This window comes from Eubalaena glacialis, chromosome 1, assembly GCF_028564815.1.
Source record: "Eubalaena glacialis isolate mEubGla1 chromosome 1, mEubGla1.1.hap2.+ XY, whole genome shotgun sequence".
Taxonomy (NCBI): domain Eukaryota; kingdom Metazoa; phylum Chordata; class Mammalia; order Artiodactyla; family Balaenidae; genus Eubalaena; species Eubalaena glacialis.
Genome location: NC_083716.1, coordinates 66,458,144 through 66,482,750, shown reverse-complemented (window position 1 = coordinate 66,482,750; position 24,607 = coordinate 66,458,144). Strand labels below are relative to the sequence as shown.

General features: G+C 38.2%; 1 protein-coding gene across 2 annotated transcripts; it reads left to right on the top strand.

Annotated features, from left to right (window-relative positions):
- The first annotated feature begins 793 nt into the window (after nt 1-793).
- Nucleotides 794-22,805, top strand: SIRT1 (sirtuin 1). Of its 2 annotated transcripts, XM_061197820.1 has the most exons (9): nt 794-1,224; nt 2,561-2,677; nt 3,757-3,998; nt 5,292-5,444; nt 13,989-14,136; nt 14,829-14,908; nt 15,743-15,929; nt 17,424-17,987; nt 20,778-22,805. In XM_061197820.1, the coding sequence occupies exons 1-9, from the start codon at nt 846-848 to the stop codon at nt 21,104-21,106; spliced, it is 2,199 nt and encodes a 732-aa protein (XP_061053803.1). In that variant the 5' UTR covers nt 794-845; the 3' UTR covers nt 21,107-22,805. The 2 variants fall into 2 exon arrangements, with proteins under 2 accessions (XP_061053803.1, XP_061053812.1); XM_061197829.1 differs by lacking the exons at nt 794-1,224; nt 2,561-2,677; nt 3,757-3,998; nt 5,292-5,444 and adding an exon at nt 13,369-13,483.
- Nucleotides 22,806-24,607: the final 1,802 nt, after the last annotated feature.

Sequence of the window (24,607 nt, the reverse complement as noted above, 5' to 3'; positions counted from 1 at the left end):
CCAAGTCATGCTCAGTCCAGTTCTCCTCATAACGCCCCACTTGACCCTGTATACTCATTTCATGAAGCCCAGAGAAGGTAAATCCCACATTTGGAGCCAAGCTGGGGCCAGAAAGCAGATAGGCTGATCACCCTCCCACCCCCGTCAAAGGTCTTTCCAGGGCTGACACGCGCCTTTCAGGATTTGACAACCTACACCAGCCTACAAGGGATGGAGAGAGGGAGAAAAAGCAACCGGCTCAGGAGGAGAGAAGCAAAGAGAAAAAAGGAGGCAAAGAGGAGTTGTCAGAATGGGGTGAGGAGGTTGAAGAGTTAACTGTGTCCTTTTGCGTCTACTGATAACCGTTAACAAATAGACCGACTACCTAGCGTATTTCAGGAAGCTGAGCCTTGGCCAGCTTCATTCCTGATCGCCTTTCAGGAACTAAGTTTTAACCCTTAGCGTAAATCCAGAAAAGACAAAGTAAGGCGAGCAAGGTGTGCACTTCTGGCAAAAGCGGAAACCCGCAGTACGAACCAAAACTTGACCCAACCAGGCAGCAGTGATTTGACGACAGTTTGAAAGACAAGTTTGGCTGCAAGACTCGCCTGCCGCCGAGGGGTGGGGCCGCAGCAGCCCTGGCCGCGTTTCCTCCCGGCCCACACCGCCTCCGCCTGCCACGTGACCCGCCGTGTTGTGGTCCGGCCCGCGTGGGTGGCGGGAGCGGCGGGAGGGCGGGGGCGAAAAGGGGCGGGTCACGTGACGGGGTTTAAATCTCCCGCAGCCGGAGCCGCGGGGGCGCCAGTGCCGCGAGTCGAGCGGGAGGAGAGGAGGCGAGGGAGAAGGGCCAGAGAGGCAGTTGAAAGATGGCGGACGAGGCGGCGCTCGCCTTTCAGCCCGGCGGCTCCCCCTCGGCAGTGACGGCTGAGAGGGAGGCCCCGTCGCCGCCTGCCGGGGAGCCGCTCCGCAAGAGGCCGCGGAGAGACGGCCCCGGCGTCGGGCGGAGCCCGGGCGAGCCCGGCGGGGCGGCCCCCGAGCGTGAGCTGCCGGCGGCGGCCGGCGGCTGCCCGGTGGCGGCGGCGGCGCTGTGGCGGGAGGCCCAGGCGGCGGCGGCCGGAGAAGGAGACAATGGGACGGGCTTACAGGGCCTATCCCGGGAGGCGCCGCCGGCCGACGACTTCTACGACGACGACGACGACGAGGGCGAGGAGGAGGAAGAGGCGGCGGCGGCTATTGGGTACCGAGGTGCGCAGGGCGCGGGCGGGCCGGGACTGCGCATCCCCCCCTCCTCCTCCCGGGGCCCCTCCTGGGGTGGGGGAGTGTCGGGCGGGCTGGGGGCTCGGGGCTGGCTCTACGGCGTCCCCCTTCCCACTAGGGCCCTCCTTAGCTGCGCGCCTCCGAGGCTGCGGGCCCGGCTGCCGGAGCGGCCCGAGGACTCACTCCCTCCCTCCTCCCTCGGCCTGCGGCCCGCCCCAGTGGCCTCGCGCTTTGCGCAGCCGCGGGGCGGGCTAGCCGCGCAGCTGGTTTTAAAAAAAAGTTTCTCTCCCCTCCCACTCTTTTAACGTATTGCTTTTGTTAAATGTCTTTTGCTTCTCAGTCCACCCTCCCACCGCCCCCGCACACTTAAACCTGAAACTTTTTGACTGTCCCTTGCACCAACCTTTTGCAGTTGCCTTTGCTAACTGACACCTGTGCAATTTGTGTGTGTTTGGTTTTTTTTTTTTGGAGGGCCTTTATTTTTAAACTTGTTTTAAATTTTAAAGAGTGTAGTTGCTTCTAAAGACGTTACCCTTCTGTGGTGCAACTAATAGTGGGCATAGGAGAGTAATAGTAGTTTTAGAGTACTTTGAGTAGTATTTTTCCTCTAATCATGTTCTTATAATGGTTTTTAGATTAAGTATCTTCTTGTGTGTGTATATGTAACCCTGAAACACGAATTGACATTTTTCTGGCATAGTAAAGCAGATGTGATAGTTGTATATGTCTTGTCATCCTTGAGTGTTTCAGAGTTTCTATCCGGATAGATGTGCGTCTTTATTATTTGTATCAATAAGTCCAATCAGTGGACCATTTGATCATATCAAAAGGCAACAACGTGTGCATTAGGGATTGGATTAGAAAAACAACCCCTGTTTTCAAGAAACATAGATTAATAAGGGAAACGAATAATGCAAAGGTATTTTTGTAGGTTTAGTGTTATATAAGAGAAGTGCAAGTTGCCATGGTTATATTTGTACGACTTTTTTGGGTAAATTTTTATTTGATAAGTTTTATGAACTATTATTTGTGATCGATAAATTCAGTCTAACTAGGTTACTACTTTTTGTGTTTTGATTAAGTAGACGTAATTTCTTTCTAGATTTTGATGAACTGAAACTTAGATTCCAAGCAGAATCCCTAAAGATGAGGATATACTGTTCCTGTGAACGGTGCAGATTGATCCAGTAGGCATTCTTTACACAGGCAGTATGAATGTTAAGTGCTTTATTCATTGAAAATTGTTTATCATAATTATAGATCTTCATAATTTTAGCTGCAGATTGTTTCAGAAACCTTGAGTTCCTTTTGGTTTCTTTTGCAGATAACCTTCTGTTTGGTGATGAAATCATCACCAACGGTTTCCATTCATGTGAAAGTGATGAGGATGATAGAGCCTCACATGCAAGTTCTAGTGACTGGACTCCAAGACCACGGATAGGTATGGTTTCACAGTTTAAGAGCTATCTTTTTCAGTATTCTCCTTTTATGTCAACAAAAAATATATTTCTCTGTCCCTTTGTAGCCTGGTGATGAGGTTCTTAGGTGTTTGATGAGATTTAATGTCATCTTGGTTTTAGGGAAAGTCTAGGGCTTTGTTTTGTTTTTGTTTTTAAATAATCTCTGTATGTAACTTTTTTATTGCTGGTTTCCTGTACTAGCATATAAGTCCCACGGGGGCAGGGATTTCTGACTGATTTGTAGACTGTTTTGTCAGTGCCTAGAAAAGTGCCTGGCACATAGTTTGTCCTCAGTAAATATTTATTAAGTATTTTGATGAAATGAGAAATATTTTGAAGTAGAGCACAGTATCAGATTTTTTTACCAAGGTAGTAACATGACCATCTCAAAATGTTCTTTCTCTTAATGTGCTGGTTTTTTTCAAAAATGCCTTGACTGCTTAAACATAGTAATGATTAGTTCCTTTTTAGTGTTTATATTTACTGTATTTTTGGTTTTCTCAAGCTAGGAGCTGATCTAAGAAATTTCAGGGTAAAGAATTAAAGCTCAGAACATCAGCATTGTATGTATCATTTTGGGAGACTGGTTAAGATTAACTTGAAGATTATTACTGGAAAAATTTTAAAGATAGTAAAGTATAGATTTCCTTTTCTTTTTTTCTTTATGTCTTTAATGATAAATAGTGTGGGCTTTCGGGACTGGTAAGATCTTTCCTGTGTTGATTTGTAGAACCCTTTTGTACATACTTCTGTTATGTTTATGTTGTATTTTTCTAGATTTTAACCATACAAATTTAATTCTAGTAGTTAATTAGTTTGACTCTTAAAATACATACTTGGTATTTTATAGCTCTAGGGGCAGGCTCAACTCCTGATCTCCCTAATCTCTTTGGGATATAGCATTAGATCTGAAGATGCTGTGAATGAAACACCTTTATAGTGCATTTTTTTACTCTGCAAAACAGCGTTAAGCATTGCTAATTTGTTACTTCAAAAAATAAATGAGATTTTCAATTACTTGGAAGTGGATCTGATCTAGTTCTTCTCCCTCTTGATATAGGTCCATATACTTTTGTTCAGCAACATCTCATGATTGGCACAGATCCTCGAACGATTCTTAAAGATTTACTGCCAGAAACAATTCCTCCACCTGAATTGGACGATATGACACTGTGGCAGATTGTTATTAATATCCTTTCAGAACCACCAAAAAGGAAAAAAAGAAAAGATATTAATACAATTGAAGATGCTGTGAAATTACTGCAAGAGTGCAAAAAAATAATAGTTCTAACTGGAGCTGGGGTATGTAACATGTATAAAGCACTAGTATGGGGGGTGGTGTATGTTTTTTCTTAAGTCTTGTCCAATTCAAAAACATTTTTCTGGTGTAGAAGAATTTATCCTTACATGATGATGGGCATTTGTGTTTGGAAACTGCTAAAAAGTGAGTGCAGGAGCAATTACTAAATTGGTTCAGTTTTTTAAAAACCTCTCAGTAACCTTAAAAAGGATTCACTTCTGTTTCCTGGCACAGTAGGTAAGTGGAATTAAGGCAAGAGTTTTACCTACATTATACCACAACTTCTAAGGAGATGCAGGGAATTTTGCTTGCATTAAAGTGTGTCAGGGTCTGATAGAGAAATTGGTTATTTGTTTGATCTTCATGGGGAAACCGGGAACCTAATATGTGTTCGCAAGTAACGCAGTGTTGGAAAGGTAACAGATTCCTACCTCTCCTCCATTTTAAATTAAGGTGATATAATTGTGGTGGGTTGAGATTTTTCATTTGTTCCACTTTAGGTCTCAAATAACTAGTTACTTAGGCTATTTCATATTGTGTGTTGAATACAGAATATGTTACATGGTAGCAACCAGGACAGCTGTTGGAGAAAAATCAGTCCTGCTTTCTGACCTTTTGGTTAAGGGAGGGTGTTATTTAATCTTAAATGATCATGAAGAATAGTTATGCTTTGCTCCCCGATGTGATTTAGACAAGTTTGTTTTGCTCTGAGACTAAAGTGGAGTAAACGCTGACAAAATTGTGAAACAAAAGGATAACTTCTGAAGTCCCTATTTGTAATGTCAAGGTTTATTTGTAGAAAAAGCATAGTGTTTAAATCTATTCTTAAAAATTGAAATATTGTACAACATAGTTTTTTAAGGAAAATGAAGAAATTTAGCGTTCTTGAAGTAGTAGCACTCTAACCTAGAAGAGGGATTCCTTTGGAAATACTTGACTGTAATAGAAATTCTTGCCTGCTTTCTAGTTAAAATAATTTGGAATGGTTTACTTCGTTCTCAGTCAAGTTGGAATTGTTTTAATTTGTTGGATAAATGCTTATAAAGGTTTAAAGTTAGCCTGACTTAAAATTCTTTACCCCATTATGAATGGAATATGTGATGGATTTAATTATACTGGTTTTTTGAGTGCTTTATTTCTATTAGAAATTAAAGTAGGGCATTATCTCCATTCCCCAAAAGAAGTTTCAAACTAAAAATATTTTTCAACTCTTCCCTAATTGTGTGATAAGAGGACTAATAATTATTAAGGTAGCAGAAGATTTAATTGTACAAATTATGCCATGCGTATTTCAGGTTTCTGTTTCTTGTGGAATACCTGACTTCAGGTCAAGAGATGGTATTTATGCTCGCCTTGCAGTAGACTTTCCAGACCTTCCAGATCCTCAAGCAATGTTTGACATTGAATATTTCAGAAAAGATCCAAGACCATTCTTCAAGTTTGCAAAGGTACTACAAACTCTTCTAGTTGTTTCTTTGTCCTTCTCTCATGAAAAATTATTTTGAATGGCAGTCTAGTAAATTGACTATTAGTACTGTGGTGGAGTAAAATCACTGAAATAAAGTCATTTTAGTCAGAATTCCCTTCTTCCCAGAAGGGACTGTCATTTGCTTTTCTTCATTTTAGGATTGAGCTTATTTTCAAAGAAGAGGCTATTGCATATTTTTCAAATTTGCACTTCAGTAATGGCCTTTACATTGTCCAGGCTTTTTTAGAGGTTAGTAGATCATATAAAAGAAACATCACTGTTTTGATTTTGAATATTTTTTATGGATCATAAAGATCATAACATCTGCCTTTGGTATGTTTTATAGTAGCTAGGTTTTAATACATGAGGATGTGCCTGAGAAATTTGTGATCAGAGGTGGAGAAGAGTCTTAGATTGCATTTGAGTCAAGGTTGATCTGTTATGCTCTAGCGTCTTTAGTGCTGCTCTGTTCAGTTCAGAAGCCATTTGCCACGTGGGGCTGTTGAGTGCATAAGTGTTCTGAGATGTTATGTAAGTGTGGAAGACATACCAGATTTTGGAAACCTAGTATAGAAAACATGCAAAATATAAGTTTTATTATATATATATATAATGATTATATGTGTAAATAATAATACTTTGATATTGGGTTATAAATGAGGAAGATTTCACATTGTTAATGTGGTTACTAGAAAATTTGAATTGTGTATATGATTCATATTATGTTTTTATTTGGCAGCTCTGCTCTGGAGTTTAAAGTTTGATGTTACAGTCTTCCCTTGGTATCTGAGGGGGATTAGTTCCAGGATCCCTCAGATACCAAAATCTGAGGATGCTCTAGTCCCTCATATAAAATGGCATAGTATTTGCATATAACCTATGCACATCCTCCCTGTATACTTTCTTTTTTTTAATTTTATTTTATTTTTGGCTGCATCTGGTCTTAGTTGCTGGATCTTCGTTGAGGCATGAGGGGCTTCTCTAATTGAGGAGCGCGGGCTCAGTTGCCCTGCGGCATGTGGAATCTTAGTTCCCTGACCAGGGATTGAACGTCCCCTGCATTGGAAGGTGGATTCTTAACCACTGGACCACCAGGGAAGTCCCCTCCTTGTATACTTTAAATCACCTCTAGATTACTTATAATACCTAGTATAGGCATACCTTGTTTTATTTTGCTTCACTTTATTGCCCGTCACAGATTCTGTGGGCTTTTTTTGTTTTTACAAATTTGAGGGATTGTGATCGAGTCTGTGGGTGCCATTTTTCCAACAGCATTTGCTCACTTGGTGTCTCTGTGTCACATTTTGGTCATTCACAGTATTTCAGACTTTTTCATTATTTGTTACTGTGATCTGGGATCAGTGATCTTTGTTACTGCTGAGGACTTAGATGATGGTTAGCATTTTTTAGCAATAAAGTATTTTTAATTAAGGTATGTACTTTTTTTGAGACATAATGCTATTGCATACATAATAGATTACCATATAGTATAAAAATAACTTTATATGTACAGGGAAACCAAAAAATTCATTTGACTGACTTTACTGGGATAATTCACTTTATTGCTATGGTCTGGAACCAAACTCATGATGTCTCTGAGGTATGCTTGTATGATGTTAATAGTCGCTGGTGCAGCAAATATAAGTTTTGGTTTTTAGAATTTTCTGGAATTCTTTTTCTCTGAATATTTTCAGTCTACAGTTGGTTGAATCCAAGGATGTGGAACCTGCAGATATGGAGGGATAACTACACATTATACCATACCCAAGAAATTTTATCTTTTTTTTTTTTTTAATTAATTTATTTATTTGGGTGTGCCGGGTGGGATCATGTAGTTGCGGCACGCGGGATCTTGTAGTTGTGGCACGTGGGATCTTGTAGTTGCGGCATGTGGGATCTAGTTTTCTGACCAGGGATCGAACCCAGGTCCCCTGCATTGGGAGCGTGGAGTCTTTAGCCTTTGGACCACCCGGGAAGTCCCAAGAAATTTTACTTTAGAAGTCTTTTTTCTATAGTTTAGCTTTATGGAAAGAAATTGTAAAATTGCTGTTGCTAAACTTTAGTATATTTGAAAGGGTCTTTTGTATTAGTGATTATTTTTTAATGAGCATAGAAGTGAAGTGGACCTGAATTTCCATTAAAGGATAACCTCAGCTACTTTCAAATCATGTGGTCTATTTACATAACTATAAGAAAAGCTCTGCCAATTCAGAATACATGGTATTAGCTTAAATTGATGGACTATCTAAAGAAATAATTTTGTTTTGTGCAAGTGTGCTTATAAATGGGAATTAGAGTAAAATGGGGAAATTACATTAGATTTTCTTGGATATGATTTACTTGCTAGAACTGAAAACTAAATTTGAAAATTTTGCAGGCTACTAAGAAATTTGAATCTTTCCAGTAATCAACTTGAAACTTATAAAAAATTTTGAACTTCATGTATCAGCAGTGATGATGGTTATCTATATCTAGATGACTGGAAACTCAAAAGTAACGGAGAGGTGTGTGAAAGAGGTAGCTGGTTCATCAGAGCAGTTTCTCAACCTGTTAACTCTTTGGGATGGATAATTCTTTGCTGTGAGTAGCCGTCCTGTGCACCGTAGGATATTTAGCAGCAACCAATGGCCTCCTCCCTTTAAATGCCATTAGTCCCCCACCCCAGTCTTGACAATCAAAAATGTGTCCAGATGTTGCCAAATGTCTCCTGCAAGATTGCTCCCCGTTTGAGCACCAGCATGTTAAGTGCGCCTAGCTTTAGTACCGCTTTGAATTCTTCTACACAAGAACAATTAAGGCCAACATTAAAGCTATATATTCTTGTTCTGAACTGTTGTCCTCTTGCATAATAAGGCTTTAAATTGATAATGAGGTTGTGGTCATGGTTCTGAGGAGTCTAAATTCACTGGTGCTGATAAAAATGAGTGGTTTAAGAGTCAGTGAAGGTGAAACCGAGGTTGTATAAAATAACTTTTTTTTGTTTTCTTTAAAGGACTGTGTTCAGAGAGTGTAGTTGCTCCCCCATATTGAATACAGTGACTGTTCTTTCCCTTAAAGTGATAAAATTCAAGAAAAAGTAGAGGGAGAAATATGAACTTCCAAAAACATATTTATTCAGTAAATTGTCACTTTATTGATAATGTGCAGAGATACCAGATTATGTAGTTACAAAGCTAAGAAATTTCAAAACCAGCTCATTACTTAAAAATCAAAAAAAGCACACACCCCCACCCCCAAAAAAGGCCACAGTCCCATTCACTTGAAGACAGTATGTTAATACTGACTTGTGTAGGTGGATTACATATAATTAGAGTATTATATTTGGGTGTATATTATAAAAATGGGCTGTTTTACCTACTGCTTTGGATTTGTAGTATTTCTGTTTAATAAACTTTCAGATGCTTGAATACTTGATAACGGTCATAGTGTTCATCAAGTGGTCTACTGTAACTAATCCTGCAAGTGTTGCTTTTGGATGTTTCCTGCTTTCTGTTATTAAAAAGGTATTGCTCTGATTGTCCTTTTTGGTATGTTTATAATGTTCTTAGGATAAATTTCTGAAAGCAAAACTGCTAAGGGTCCTGATTTGTTTTACCTTATTGCTGCCTGGAAAGGTTGAATAATATATACTCCCATCAGAAGTGTAGAAGTGTATGAGAAAACTGATTTAGCATGCCCATGCCCTCTCCCCCACAAAAAAAGCCTCCCGTGATACGTTATTAGTATTAATGTATTTTTTAGAAAGTGTGTGTGTGTGGGTGTGTGTGGGGGTGTGTATGTTGTGTATATGGTTTTATAAAGAAATTGAAACAGTACACAACAAACGATAGTTGGCCTCTCCCTTCAGTCTTCCCTACCTCTAATCTCTTTCTCAAAGGTTACCATGGTAAAATGTTTCATTGGGTTTCCTTCTAGGGAAAAAAAAAATGAGTAAACCTGTTTGTGTGTGTGTAGGGGGGAGAGGTATTGTAAGTTTCTAATAATACTTTAAAAATGATTACCGACAGAATCACGTACCCTTTTCTCTACACTGCTTTTTTCCCATTTAATATCCTTGGAAATAGTTTCATGGTGGCACTTAGATATACCTCATTTTAAAGAAAAGGCTGCATAGTACTGTTTGATAGTTGTACCACAATATGTATAATCAGTCTCCTATTAGTGGATATCTAGAGTTGTTTTTAAGGCAGTTAAAACTATCAGTGTAATAAATAAAAAATTAGCATCTTCTCATTAGTGTTCTGTTTTTGTTTACTAGTGTAGATGACTGCTTCTTACTACTTGCCATGTGTATATCCTTGAGTTGCCTGTCTGTTCTTAGCTATTTTTTTTTTTCCATTGAGATGCTTTTCTTCCTCATACTGATTTGTGAGAACATGCTTTTTTTTGGCCGCAACCTGCAGCTTGTGGATCTTAGTTCCCTGACCAGGGATTGATCCCAGGGCATGGCAGTGAAAGCACCAAGTCCTTAACCACAGGACTGCCAGGGAATTACCGAGAACATGTGTGGGTTTTTTTTGTTTGTTTGTTTTTTATATATATTTATTTATTTGGTTGCGCCTGGTCTTAGTTGCAGCAGGCGGGCTCCTTAGTTGTGGCTCACCAGCTCCTTAGTTGTGGCATGTGAACTCTTAGCTGCAGCATGCATGTGGGATCTGGTTCCCTGACCAGGGATCAAACTAGGGCCCCCTGCATTGGGAGCATGGAGTCTTAACCCCCCGGCCACCAGGGAAGTCCCCGAGAACATGTATTCTTGAAGAGTGTTTTTACATTAGAGGGTGATTGGAATTCCAGTCTCCACTAATCCTGTGAAGGATGTGCAATGTGAAATATACTTACTAGATTAGTTTTAGTGGACTGATTTGCAATACCTAATAGAAATGGTATTTAGCCTAAAAGAAAAATAGGAAACATGAGGTTGAGGGATCAGAAATTGCATAGTGGTTAAGAGCTGCACTTTGGCATCAAAACTGGGTTTGAATGATAGTTCTGCTACTTGCTAGCTCTTGTGACTTTGGGCGTTACTTCTATGCTTTGGTTTTTTCATCTGCAAGATGGGGGATATATGTCTACAGGAGGGTCAGCAGACCTTTTTCTGTAAAGGGCCAGGTAGTAAATGTAACCTGCTTTGTGGACCACATGGGAACTCTGTCATACTGTGTTCTTTTCCTTTACAGTCCTTGAAAATGTAAAAACCCAGTCCTCAGCCCAGTCTGCAGCATTATTATAAAGTGCTCCTTTTATGCCTGTTAATTACATTAAGTAGTAACGAATGCTTGACTAATTGAAATTCCCTTGTGTTAGATTAGTACAGGGGCCGGCAAATTACAGCCTCAGTCCAAATGTGGCCCACTGCGTTTTTTTGTACAGCTGTGAACTAAAATTTTTAAATGGATGGGGAAAAAAATCAAAAGAATAATACTTCACATCATATGAACATTATATGAAATTCTAACATCAGTGATTGTAAATAAAGTTTCACTGGAACACAGCTATGCTCATTCATTGGCCTATTGCCTGTGGCTGCATATGTACTACAATAGAAGACTTGAGAATATTTGCTATCTGCTGTCCCAGTGTGGAAAAAGTTTGCTGAAGCTTGAGTTCCTTGGGGAAGCCAGAGGTTAACAGGAAAAAAGTAGTTAAATTTGTCAGGTGACTTAATTTAATTTGCAAGTATTGATTAGGTAAGATTTTGAGTTGTCTATGGTGTTGTGGAATGAATGAAACAAGACCAGAGATTATGAGGATTTTCCTTACCAGGATCAATTAGTTTCACTTATTTTTTTGACAGCATGGAGAATGTAAATTCTAGTTTCTTAACAGCTCTACCTACTACCTAGTAAATAGTGGCATCTCAAACTTTGATGAGTCCTTTTAGTTTTGAGGGGCTGCAGTTAACACCCCTGCTTTTGACTGGAATCTCATTCATATTGCTAGAAATTTTGAGAAGCAAGCAAGCAAGCAGAGAGCGTCTCTGGAGAAAAACCATTATTTCTACATGAAAGCTTACTGTGGCAGATAGTTCTAAGCTTTAGTTTTGGTCACATTGGTTGCCTATGGCCAATTACTGGATTGTTCGCATGTTTCTGGACACTGCTGTGAAAGCAGCCTGTCATTTTAATAGTATTTGAGCCTTTGGTCCCAGCTGTGCTTCCACTCTATTCTAAATGGATCCCTGTGGCAATTATAATGGTCCAGCCCACATGATTGGTTCCTTAATGGCACTTAAGGAGGTTCAGATTTGGGATGGCCTGTCTTGCTTAGAACTAGCGTGTCACAGTTTCAACATGAAGAATTAATCTATATTTTATCTGAAAGTTGTATCTCCAGTCAATTAGTTTTTAGCAAACTTTCCTTGTTAAGTAAGAGCCTGATTTAGGAGTAATTTCTATTAAAAAACAGTCCTTTCAGAGTAATTTTTTTCCCATTATTTCAGATTATATCCCTTAGTTTGAACACAGTATTAAATCCAATGATTCAGACATGATCCACTGCATATTTGAAAGAAAACAAAGTTAAGTTTCAAATCATCATAAAATGTAGGCTTATAAGATGAAACAAACCCTTCATAAATTATTCCCAACTACAGGAATTGATTTGTAAATTTAAGGACTAAATTACCCTGAACTGATACGACATGAAGGGAAACTAGAGTGTAGAGCTGAATCTAGTGTCCCACAGGTTTTTGTTCTTCTTACCCTCCCCTTTTAAAAAGGGTGAGGATGAGGCACACAAAAGTTCATTCCAGGAGGATGGAGTCCTGGTGTTCGTGCTGCCCAGCCTTGTTCTGGAGGTAGTCAGCCATTTGTTCTTGTGCTGCTTTTGGCATGCTGTTAGCACTTTTCTTACTACTTTAGATCCTGTTTTATCTGTTGCCTAGAATATTATAATATTTGTTAAAATACTCTTTTTAACAGCTGTTTCCAGAGGGGAGGTTTGCAAGGTGCTGGTGTTTAATCCTCTAAATGTAAATGCATTAGAACAAAGCAACCTGGGGAGAAAACAGTGGTTAATAGAGAGCACAACCTAATGGTCCAAAACATAATGTGGCTTTCAGTTTTCTATAAACATTAGCTTTAATAAACTCTTCACTTGTTACTTCTTTCTATATGCATTGTCTTTCTTAAATTGCAAAGTTGATGAACTTTATGATAAAAATTTGAATGAGGGGCAGAATTCTTGGGTTTTATATAACATTTTTAGCAGCATATGGACATGGATGTGATAGTCTTTATAATGAGATTTGCGTATTATTTTTACTTAAAAGGTATCCCGGTAGATAGTTTTTTCTAAACTTGAAATATTAAGTAGGTTAGAAGTAGTCGTCTAGAATCTTACTGTCAAACTTTTTTGTATAATGTCAGAAGTGAAGTCCCCTACCCCCCCACCCCCATTTTATAGATTGTTTGTATCCTTCCTGACTTGATGTTTAAATGAATGTATCTATATACTTTGCATATACTTCCCATTTTTGCTTAATAACAAAACAACAAAAACAAAGCTATACACAGTGGTGACTAGCTTGATTTTTTTTCACATATATCATGGGCCATCTTCCAGGTCAGTGTATCTAGACCTCCCTCATTCATTTTAATGGCTGCATACTCCACTATTATGGATGTACCATATTTCTACAACCAGTCCTCTGTTGATGGACATACGGTTGTATCTTGTTTTTTGCTAGCATTGTAATAGGTTAGAGGCTGTAATGAATGGTAAGGAAGTAGGCAGAACTACTACTTCAAAGAAAAAAGAGAAGAAACTTCCTTTGCCATAGTCACTTACTATATGAAGTTTAATGAAAACACTGTCAAAAGTTGAGAGGACCAAAATTGATACTTTTTCTCTGATCTTTTTGCCATGTGTATATCTGAATTCTTTGTTTTTAAAGAAGAAACAGCATTGAAGCATTATTTGGGGGGAAAAACACACACACAAAATCCAGCAACTCAGCATTCATGAGCAACTCTGTACTATACCAGTATGTGCCTGTGCAGTGGAAGGAAAACAATTTTGGTAAGGAATTAAAACTTCAGCTTTAAACTTCCAACAGGTTGATATTTATAATAAATGATGAATCAAAAATTTTTTTAATATTATGTTGACAGTGCCTTTTTTAGTTTTAAAAAAGTCACCATATCTTTGATATCTTTAATTTCAATTTAAACTTTTTCCCTTTTTCCTTACAAAAAAAAAATCATTTGCAGCCAACAAAAATTAGATATATATTAAGGTATGTATTTCTTCTGACTTTTATTAAAATATCAATTAGCATTTATAAGAGATGTTTGTGGGTCGACTTTATCCTTTCCAAGAGGCCATGTTCACTAATTGCTGAGTTTTACACATATGACAGCAACAATCCTTTCGTAAGTGTGTGTGGCATCCATCTAGATGCTTTGAGATGCTCATGTATTGTTTTTTAATTATCATTGGTAGTTTTGTTTTTTTGTTGTTGTTAAACCTAAACCTGTGACATTTGTTAACACATAATCTTTTTTCTGCTTTTTGCGTTATCTAGGAAATATATCCTGGACAATTCCAACCATCTCTTTGTCACAAATTCATAGCCTTGTCAGATAAGGAAGGAAAACTACTTCGCAACTATACTCAGAACATAGATACACTGGAACAGGTTGCAGGAATCCAAAGGATAATTCAGTGTCATGGTTAGTAAACTTCAGGATTGCTTTTTCTGTTACATATTAGTTAGTTTTGTAGGAAAAGTTAGGATTAGAAAAAAGGCTGCCATCCAGGAATGGAGATTAAGCCTTATTGTTTAATCATGTTATCTGATCAATTGTAGATAAGGAAAGTAGACTGCAAAAATATGAAACCAGAAATATTGGCCTTGACACTTAATTGTACAAAATGTCAGATATTAATATGCTTTTGGATTTCAAAAGATGCAGCAATTATGTAACATTAAATTCTTTTAAATAACCTTTTTTGATTACAAAAGTAATATTAGCTATGGATGAAAAAAACATGGCATCTTTAGGAAACCAAAGGAACTTCTGAGTAGTTCAGATGGATAGGCTTTAGAAATTTGAAGACTAAATCTAAAACAAGTATGAATAGACCATATTCTTATGTATCTAAACTGTTTTTGAAACACAGCTGTTAAGCTAAGGTAATAGAGTTGTAACCTTCCAAGTCTGCAGTTTTAGTCCTGGAGGAGTTGGTATATTTTATTAAAAGAGTAGCTTTAGGAAGCATCATTATATCAGCATCTCTCTCATGGAGTCTCTTAAAAATTTTAAAGTCGCTAGCTTTTCTGTTGTCAAGCTTACATTATAACCGTTATTTAAGAAATGGAAAAATTTCTTTAATAAAGCATATATTTGTTGGTTGTTTTTAGGTTCCTTTGCAACAGCATCTTGCCTGATTTGTAAATATAAAGTTGACTGTGAAGCTGTACGAGGAGATATTTTTAATCAGGTAAATTTATCACCCATATCTTAGGAATTGTGCATGTCTCTGATCTGTTTCTTTTACCTCAGTCCTTTTTTTCTGGAAGTATTTATGTGGTACAGAAACATCCAGGAAAACAAATGTTAGTTACCATTGGGAACTCCAGAGAAATACACAAAAACCTTTCAAAACCTTAAGTTAAAAACATTGCTCCATAATCTCTTGATTGATGAAGTTGACTACCTAATATATAAGCCTAAAATAAAAACCCAGATCATTAAGTGTGGTGTTACTTAACATTAGTTTTTCTCCTTACTCTCCCTTTTTAAAAGTGCCTGTCAGATTCATTTTGTAAAAAATATTTCATGTATGCTCATTGACCAAAAAATACAGGAAAATATGGCAGAGAATGAAAACCACCCAGAAATAAATTCTGTATGTTTAGCTGCATATATAGTTGATCATATAATTATGAGAAGATAGCATATTAAAATGGAATCGTATTTTACAAACTTTTATTTTTTAAAAGTTAAGTCTCATCTGTGTACATATATACACATGCTGCTTTTTCCTCTTAATATATAATGGACTCTTGAATATCAAATGTAGGTCTATACAGATATCATAATAGCAGCATACACAGATAATAGCAAAATTTTATTTCATTGTATGTTAATAAACTAACGGGTCATTGATAGTTGATGTTTAGGTTTTATCCAGTTTTCCCTGCAATTTATCCACAGCTTTTCTGTTTTCTTTGATAATTTTGAAATGAATTCTTGGGAAGTGTGGAAATGTTGACTCTTTCTAACTCGGCTTGCCCTTCTCTTTCCCACCTCAACTAAAATCTGGAACATGCAGGTGGTTCCTCGATGTCCTAGGTGCCCAGCTGATGAACCACTTGCTATCATGAAACCAGAGATTGTCTTTTTTGGTGAAAATTTACCAGAACAGTTTCATAGAGCCATGAAGTATGACAAAGATGAAGTTGATCTTCTCATTGTTATTGGGTCTTCCCTGAAAGTAAGACCAGTAGCACTAATTCCGAGTAAGTGGGTGATGATTTTTTTTAGAGAACCATTTCTATATATTTTGCCATGGGTTGTGGGTCTGTAGAGTAGACCCCAATTATCTTATTCTGTTTTTTGTTAAAGAGTGGTGAAGAGCCAAACTTTAATTTTTTTAGGTGACATATTCTTGCTCAGGAAGATTGGTTAATCTGACATTTCAGTGGGGGAAGAGGGCTTTCAAAACAGAAGTAATAACAAAGGGAAACAGTTCAACTTAAACTTTTCGGTGGAATGTGCTTTAATGTGGCAGGAGTTAGCATGAGCTAATTTTACATATACTGAGGAAACATATTAAAAATAATCTGTATTTTTAGTCTTAATTTGAAAGAGTAACAGTCATGCCTTGTCAATCATTTTATGTGGATCAGCTCTACCCACAAGGGTGTTCATGTGTATAAAAATGCTCAAAAACAATTTAAGTCCCTATTATTCTCAAGAATATTTCTTTAATCCATGCTCCCATACTACCTTTTTTCTCCCTCTAGTGAGCAAGCAAGGGGGAGGAAGATAGAGGGACTAATTCAGTAGCATCATTTGTGCCATAGAAGTGAGGGAAGGAGGAGAGGATAGTATATCAAACCCTTAACTGGAGAATTAAAATTGGACCTCCATACCAGCAAACGGATAGCTAGAGCAAACTGGAAGAAACAGAGAGTTAAACTCTCCCAATTCTGCATCTTTTTCCTAGCCCACAGGTAGTGGCTCTAGCAGTTTAACTCAGCCTTCCCCAAGTAGCTGTGAAATTCTATTAAAGTAGATTATAGGACAATTTGTAACTAAAAAAAAGAAAGAAAATTTAATGTATAAGCTTATTTGCGAGTTATTTTTTTCTATTTAAATGTGAGGCAGAGAACTTCTTCCAAGTTTCCTGTGGGGTAGTAAAATGTGTTGGTGATAGGCAAAGGTACTTTTTAAAAAGTGTAAGACATTGGTACATAATAGTGGAGAACAGACTGGTATGAATTTTCACATATCAGAAGCCATTTTAGTAGATAACTATTACCTATACTGTGCCAAGAACTCTTCTCTGCATATTAACTCAGTGTTCACTGCAAGCTTATGGAGAAGTACTGTTATTACCCCATTATACAGACAAGGAAATTGAATACAGAATAAAAAGTCTGAGGTGATTACCCAGAGGTAACCAGGTGACAGGAGCAGAACCTGAAATTTTGCTGCTCATCTGTTTGATAGTTTGATGGTATGTAATAGCTTGGTTGAACACTACAGTTGGGTGTCTTCTTTGGTATTGGGAGCATGTTAGATTTTTTTTTTTTGGCCATGCCTCACGTCTTGCAGGATCTTGGTTCCCTGACCAGGGATAGAACCCTGGCCGTGGCAATTAAAGCGCAGTCCTAACCACTGGACCGCCAGGGAATTCTGTTAGATTTTTACATAATGCATTTCTTTTGGTTTTATTAGTGTACCTCCCTTCCTTTCTCTAATTCTTACTTTTTTCACCCTATTCTTAGGTTCCATACCCCATGAAGTGCCTCAGATATTAATTAATAGGGAACCTTTGCCTCACCTGCATTTTGATGTAGAGCTTCTTGGAGACTGTGATGTCATTATTAATGAATTGTGTCACAGGTTAGGTGGTGAATACGCCAAACTTTGCTGCAGCCCTGTAAAGCTTTCAGAAATTACTGAAAAACCTCCACGAACACAAAAAGAATTGGCTCATTTGTCAGAGTTGCCACCCACACCCCTCAATATTTCAGAAGGCTCGAGTTCACCAGAAGGAACCTCACCAGCAGATTCTTCAGTGATTGTCACTCTTTTAGACCAAGAAACAAAGAGTAATGGTGATGATCCAGATGTGTCTGAATCAAAAAACTGTGTCGAAGAAAAATCACAGGAAGTACAGACTTCTGCTAGGAGCATTGAAAGTGTTAATGAACAGTTGGAGAGTCCGGATTTGAAGAATGTTGCCTCCAATACTGGGGAGAAAAATGAAAGAACTTCAGTTGCTGAAACAGTGAGAAAATGCTGGCCAGCTAGACTCGCAAAGGAGCAGATTAGTAAACGGCTTGATGGTAAGAAAGGCTGTTGAAACATTTTGAAGGTTATAATTATTCTAACGAAATATTTGTCAGTGACTTTTCATTTTCTGATTTTAGTATCGTGAGGCAGGAACTATTACTACTCTGGTACAGGTGGGAAACCGAGGACCATGGAGGTTAAGTACCCCAGGCAAGGTAACGACTAGGGTGTGGAAGAACCAGGTGGATTCTGGGTTCTCAACCATTAGGTGGTGTTGTTTCAGATCTAGAAAACAGCTGGTTCTTCACCACTGAGTATCAGAAATACCATCTACCCTGTTTTGACACATGGGAAGTCTTTTTATCAATTAGTTTTTTAAAAAAATAATTAATTTTGGCTGCATTGGGTCTTTGTTGCTGTGCACAGGCTTTCTCTAGCTGTGGCGAGCGGGGGCTGCTCTTCGTTGCAGTGCGCGGACTTCTCATTGCGGTGGCTTCTCTTGTTGCGGCGCACGGGCTTCAGTAGTTGCAGCACTAGGGCTCAGTAGTTGTGGCTTGTGAGCTGAGTTTTAGAGCGCAGGCTCAGTAGTTGTGGCACACGGGCTTAGTTGCTCTGCAGCATGTGGGATCTTCCCGGAGCAGGGCTCGAACCCGTGTCCCCTGCATTGGCAGGCGGATTCTTAACCTCTGCGACACCAGGGAAGTCCCTATCCATAAGTATTAACATAAGTGAAATCACTTTCTACTTTTTGAAACCACTTATGACCAAGTATTAATCAAACAGAAACTTGTGCTCTTAGATGCAACAACTTTGTACAGCTTAAAACATTAAGTCCCATTCCACTTACTATACATGGTGAAAACTGACAAGAAATTTGAGACAAATGTATTAAGTGTTGTAATCATTGGCTCTGAATAAATTTTAGTTCAGTTGAATAAGCCTTTGGGCATTTTCCATACAGCAAGTTCTGGAGACACCGATCAAGCTACTGATATTTGTGTATATCATTACAAAAATAGGTGATATTTTAAAAGGTTTATGCTACTTGGAGGGCACTAGGTTATTGAAGGCTTTCTAAAAAACCTAAGTTCTGACTTTGATCTTGAACTGTAATTAGGGGAAGTCTTCCGTGGGGAAAACTAGAAAGAGCATAGAAGAATACTTACTTACGCTTTCAAATGTGGCAAGAGTCAGAAGTAGAGAAATTACTGTTGATTTAGTCAGGTAAGATAAGTCTCTATCATATACAAAGTCTGCCTAGGCACTGGCAGCATTCTCTGGCTGTCTTTTTGACAGATGGGTCAAACATACAAAACTCTGCCCCAGGAAATTGGTATTATACCTTGGTTTTATTCTACCAATTTAGACCTTTAAAGGTACAGGCTTTGGAATTAGACTGAGTTGTCAGATCTACTTCTCTCTCATAGCATTGTGAGCATTTGAAAAGATAACTGATGTAAAGAGTGTAAAACTTAACATTTTTAGCGGTTAAAACCAAACAACAGCTGGACTTTACTCACTCATTTTAGTTTGCCACTGTTTGTTGTGAGGTCGAGGCTGAAAGGGAGGAAGTTGGAGCATATAGGAAGTAAAATGTAAATGTCTTGAGGGTTGCCAAGAGGGCAGAAACAGGCAGGTATAGGGTACTTCCACTGAGAAATAGATGATTCAGTTCTTCAGGGGGGGCCAGAGCAGAAAGAATTTTTTTTTAATTTATTTATTATTTTGGCTGCTCCGCACGGCATGCGGGATCTTAGTTCCCCCAGCAGGGATAGAACCCAGGCCCCCTGTATTGAGAGCGCAGAGTCTTAATTTAACCACTGGACTGCCAGGGAAGTCCCTGAAGTGTTCTTTTTATAAACATGGCCTAACCTATAGAAAGGAAAGGGCAGGAGAGCCATGTGCTGGGACCCTTTAAAAGACTGTGAGGGGATGTGATTCAAAGGAGATGGCCCTAATAAGAAGCACCAGGTGGGGTTTTCTTTCTCCAGTCACCGAAACATAATGAAATAAGTGGTTTCCATGCTGCAACACATAATAGGTGAGAACTGGGTCATGATGGGGTATAAAAAAGCTTGAAAGTCATTTTGAAGAGAAACTTAGGTATGTTTGGTAGATGGTATGTCACTCCAGATAAACTATGCAGTTAGTCAGGGTTTTGTGAATCAGTCTGGGATATGGTACAATAAATATAACACCGTGTGATAACAGACTTAAGTCAGAAGGTACTTGGTGCTTGTGAATGTAAGGGTATAAAATATTTCATCATTAATGTTTAAGGTTCCTACCCATTCACTTACATCAAAATGTAAACAAAAGCAGGGAATGCTTCTTACCATCGGAGGTCAAATCTTATATTGCAAATGCTAATTTGGGAGGGCGTTGGGAAAGAAAGCTTAAAAGGCCAGTGCTAGATCAGTGCTTCTCACACTTTAACGTGATAGGACTCTTGTAAAAATAGATTGATTCAGAGGGTGGGTGGTGGCATTTCATCTCATCAAATCTGTTCAAAGGAGTTGGTTAAGTGAGTTTCATTGAACATGGCTGTCTACATTTTTTTCATACTTGCCTCATAGGGTTGTGAAAATTATTTCATATCCAGATGAGGAAATTGAGGCACAGAGATAACTCTCCCAATTTACAAAGTTGATGAGTGGCAGAACTAAGATTTTCATGCAGGACTGAGTGATTCTATAGCTTGTTTTTGAGAAACTACAGTAATAGCCTCTAGTAATGATACTCAGGTAAAAGGCTAGAACCTACACTTTATTCCAGACAGCCCACTCAGACCAAGTCTTAGAAAACTGGAAATAACCCACTTCTCTCTTATTACTGTATTTCAGGTAATCAATATCTGTTTTTACCACCAAACCGTTATATTTTCCATGGTGCTGAGGTATATTCAGACTCTGAAGATGATGTCTTATCCTCTAGTTCTTGTGGCAGTAACAGTGATAGTGGCACATGCCAGAGTCCAAGTTTAGAAGAACCTATGGAGGATGAAAGTGAGATTGAAGAATTTTACAATGGTTTGGAAGATGATGCTGATGTTAATGAGAGAGCCGGAGGAACTGGATTTGGAGCTGATGGAGGTGATCAAGAGGCAGTTAATGAAGCTACATCTATGAAACAGGAAGCAACAAGCATTAACTATCCATCGAACAAATCATAATGTAGTATTTGTCCAGGTACAGGAATTGTTCCACCAGCATTGGGATCTTGAGCATGTCAAGTTGAATGTTTACTTGTGAACTCAACAGAGCAAGGACACCAGAAAGGTATAATATTTATAGACTGGTAAAACAGTTCTTTTCCCCCATGGGTAATTTTTAACTTACTTATTTCTGTGCTTATACACTCGAACACTAACTCTTTTTTTAAAAAAGAAAGGTACCTAAGTATCTTTAATCAGCTGTTGGACAGGACTTTCTTTTAAAGGTTCATTTGTATGATACATCCATATGTATATATAATTTTGTTTTTGCCTAGTGAGGTTCTACATTTTAAATTTTTCAAAAAGCCATTGGAATGTTAAATTAATGTAAAGGGAACAGCTAATCTAGACCAAAGAATGGTATTTTCACACTTTTCTTTGTAGCACTGAATGGTTTGAAATCCTCATTCTCTGTTCCGCTAAACTTTTGATTCTTTATTAGCACAATTACCTATTTTCAAACACTGGCATTTTCCAAAACTTGTGGCAGCTAACTTTTAAAAATATCTCATGACATGCAATCTGAGTAGAAGGAAGTCAACAATATGTGGGAGAGCACTCAGTTGTCTTTGCTTTTTAAAGTGAGACTTGGTGCTAACAGTTTCTGGAATATTGTATTTGTTCAAATGAAGATGGCTTTTGTACTTCCTGTGGACATGTAGTAATGTCTATATTGGCTCATAAAACTAACCTAAAAAACAAATAAATGCTTTGGAAATGTTTCAATTGCTTTAGAAACAATAGTGCCTGCCTGGGTCCCCTTAGTTTTGAGAATATTTGCCATTGTTGTTTAAATATACCTATCAATCAATCACGGTGGTAGAGCTTGCATTGATCCTTTCCATAAGTATTAAACTGCCAAGATGTGAATTTGCAAAGCCTTTATGAATCAATAATAATGGTACTTCAACTGGGGGGAGAGTGTAGTATTTTGGACTGTTGCCTCTCCCCCCCCCCCCATTAATGAGAGCAGCAGACTCCCTGATTACAGTTTCAAAGCCAGTAAGTACGTTTCCTGTTGGGAGGATTTGGTGTAATAAACACCAAACTACTAGCCTAGTATTATGGAGATGAGCGTGGTGTAACTTGTAATAGCAGAATAGTTAATTAAACTAGTTCTTATAACGTATTTAAAAGCTTAGCCTGCCTTAAAACTAGAGATCAACTTTTTCAGCTGCAGAAGCTTCTAGCCTTTCAAAAAAGTTCATACTTTATAAAATTGCACAGTAAGAATTTATTTTGCAGACCTTTCCAACATTGCTTTCAAATAAAGTATTCCTGTGTTGCTTTAGTATTTATTACAATGTAACAAAAAGGGTTTGAAATATAGCTGTTCTTTAAGCATAAAATACCCAGCTAGGACCGTTACTGCCAGAGAAAAGAATTTTATTGAATGGCCATTTCCCTACCTGAAAGATGTCTCAATCTGAATTTATTTGACTACACTAAAGAATGCAGTATATTTAGTTTGCCATTTGCATGATCTGTGTTTGTGCTATAGATGATATTTTAAATTGAAAAATTTGTTTTAACTTATTTTTACAGTGAAGACTGTTTTCAGCTCTTTTTATATTGTACATAGTCTTTTATGTAATCTACCGGCATATGTTTTGTAGACTGTTTAATGACTGGATATCTTCCTCCAACTTTTGAAATACAAAACCAGTGTTTTATACTTGTACACTGTTTTAAAGTCTATTAAAATTGTCATTTGACTTTTTTCTGTTAACTTACATGGTTTAAGGTATAAAATTTTAAAGTTTTGCAGCTTTTGTACAGCTTTGAGGTCTATATTAGATGCTTTCTTTTCATACTACATTTCTTCATTCAATTTATATCTATCAGTCTCACCAGAACAGTACTTTGACAATGAAAGTTCTGGTTGTAGCAACTGGTGCATCACCAAACGTTTCAAAACTAATATTTCAACCATTCTAGGCCAGGAGCCTTAGGCCCTGCCTTTTCCCCTCCTTTAACCCTGCCTAAGAATAACTAACTTGACATATGACGATTTGACAAAGGACCAGCACTTTGAACTCATCTGCTGTAATCCTGTGTCTAAACACAAGGAGTGGACAAAAAATGACTCTAGATCACATTTGGTATGAACTTTCTGAGGCTGACCCGGAAACCTACTATTCAAGAGGGCAGGAACACGCCCCTTACAAAGATGTAATGAATAAATCTTGACTGGCAGTTTCCTGCTCTCAGGTCGCTTGCCTTCCTCCCCAGCAAACTTTTGAATCTAAAAACAAGAAAACCCCTCTGCCCCTGTATATCTTGTTTGCACTAGAAAAATTCCTGTAAAATCCCATCCACAGATGTTATAAAAATAAGGAACAGTGACATCATTCCATATATGCACAAAATGGAAAAAGAAGTCAGGTAGTTCATACCTTAAAAAGGAGAGTACGTGGTCATTTTAAGTAATCAAGTACCTGGCAAGACCTGATTTAATTAAAGCCATGTATTCAGTGCTGTTTCCACTTCCCTTGGTTAATGCATCATATATTCCACTGATGCAATACCCTAATTAATGGCACATGGTTTAATTAGCATCTACCTTACAGCATTATTTGATAAATTTTATTTGAAACAAGTCTCAACTCCTAGACTTATAATCAAAAAGCTCTTCCGACTCCTTAAAAATGAACAAAGTCAGCCTTGGGATGCTAGCAGAAATGTGGAGAAATGGTCTAATGACTCCTCTTTTTAAGTGCCTCCCAATTGGGATTAAAGATCACCTGGGAAATTTTTGAAAGTAACCTGAGCATCACCTCTTAGAGGTGACATTTAACAGGCCTAAGGTGGGGCTTGCACATAGTATTAAAAAGTAGCCCCAGGTGATTAGTAAGGGTTGAGAAGGGAAAGGAATTGGGGAGTTCCCTTCTGCATTTAACACTCCATTTCCGGGGGCTGGCCTAACAGGGAAGGTAAGGCAGACTTATATAAAACAGACTATTCCCAATTTATCTCTAGAAGTGTTAGCGGTGTAAGAGTGGGGAGCTACTGAACTATTCAGAAAGGACAACAAAACTATCATAAGGAGTTTGGATGGCCCACGTGCAAAACAGGTCGGGGATCAGGAAGAGTCTGAGAGCAGGACCATTTGCCCTTGCTTTCAGAGAACTCACCATATGCAGAGGAAGACTGCCTTATACATATTACACTTCATCAAAAGACTTCTGGTTAAACTAAATGCAGTGAAAATCATCTACAAGGCAAAAAAAGAAAAACCAAACCTGTTAGAAATCAACCCTAATGAATGGTCCTTATGAGTGGGCCCTATGTGAAGGCTGGGGCTCTTAATTTAGGTCTCTCAGTTTTGAAAACTACATTCTGGTTTTATTTCATGCCAATTTAAAGGCGTGTCTTGGTTCTACTGCCTTCTCAATCAGTCTGAACAATGGCTATTGGTTAAAATTACTACTGACTTAAAACAGGAGAGCTAAAAACATA

Excerpts from the sequence above, each read along its gene's own strand:
- SIRT1 (XM_061197820.1), top strand. The coding sequence starts at position 846 with ATGGCGGACGAGGCGGCGCTCGCCTTTCAGCCCGGCGGCTCCCCCTCG. Across the intron at positions 2,678-3,756 it reads GACTCCAAGACCACGGATAG|GTCCATATACTTTTGTTCAG; the intron begins GTATGGTTTCAC and ends CTCTTGATATAG. Across the intron at positions 14,909-15,742 it reads GAGGAGATATTTTTAATCAG|GTGGTTCCTCGATGTCCTAG; the intron begins GTAAATTTATCA and ends TGGAACATGCAG.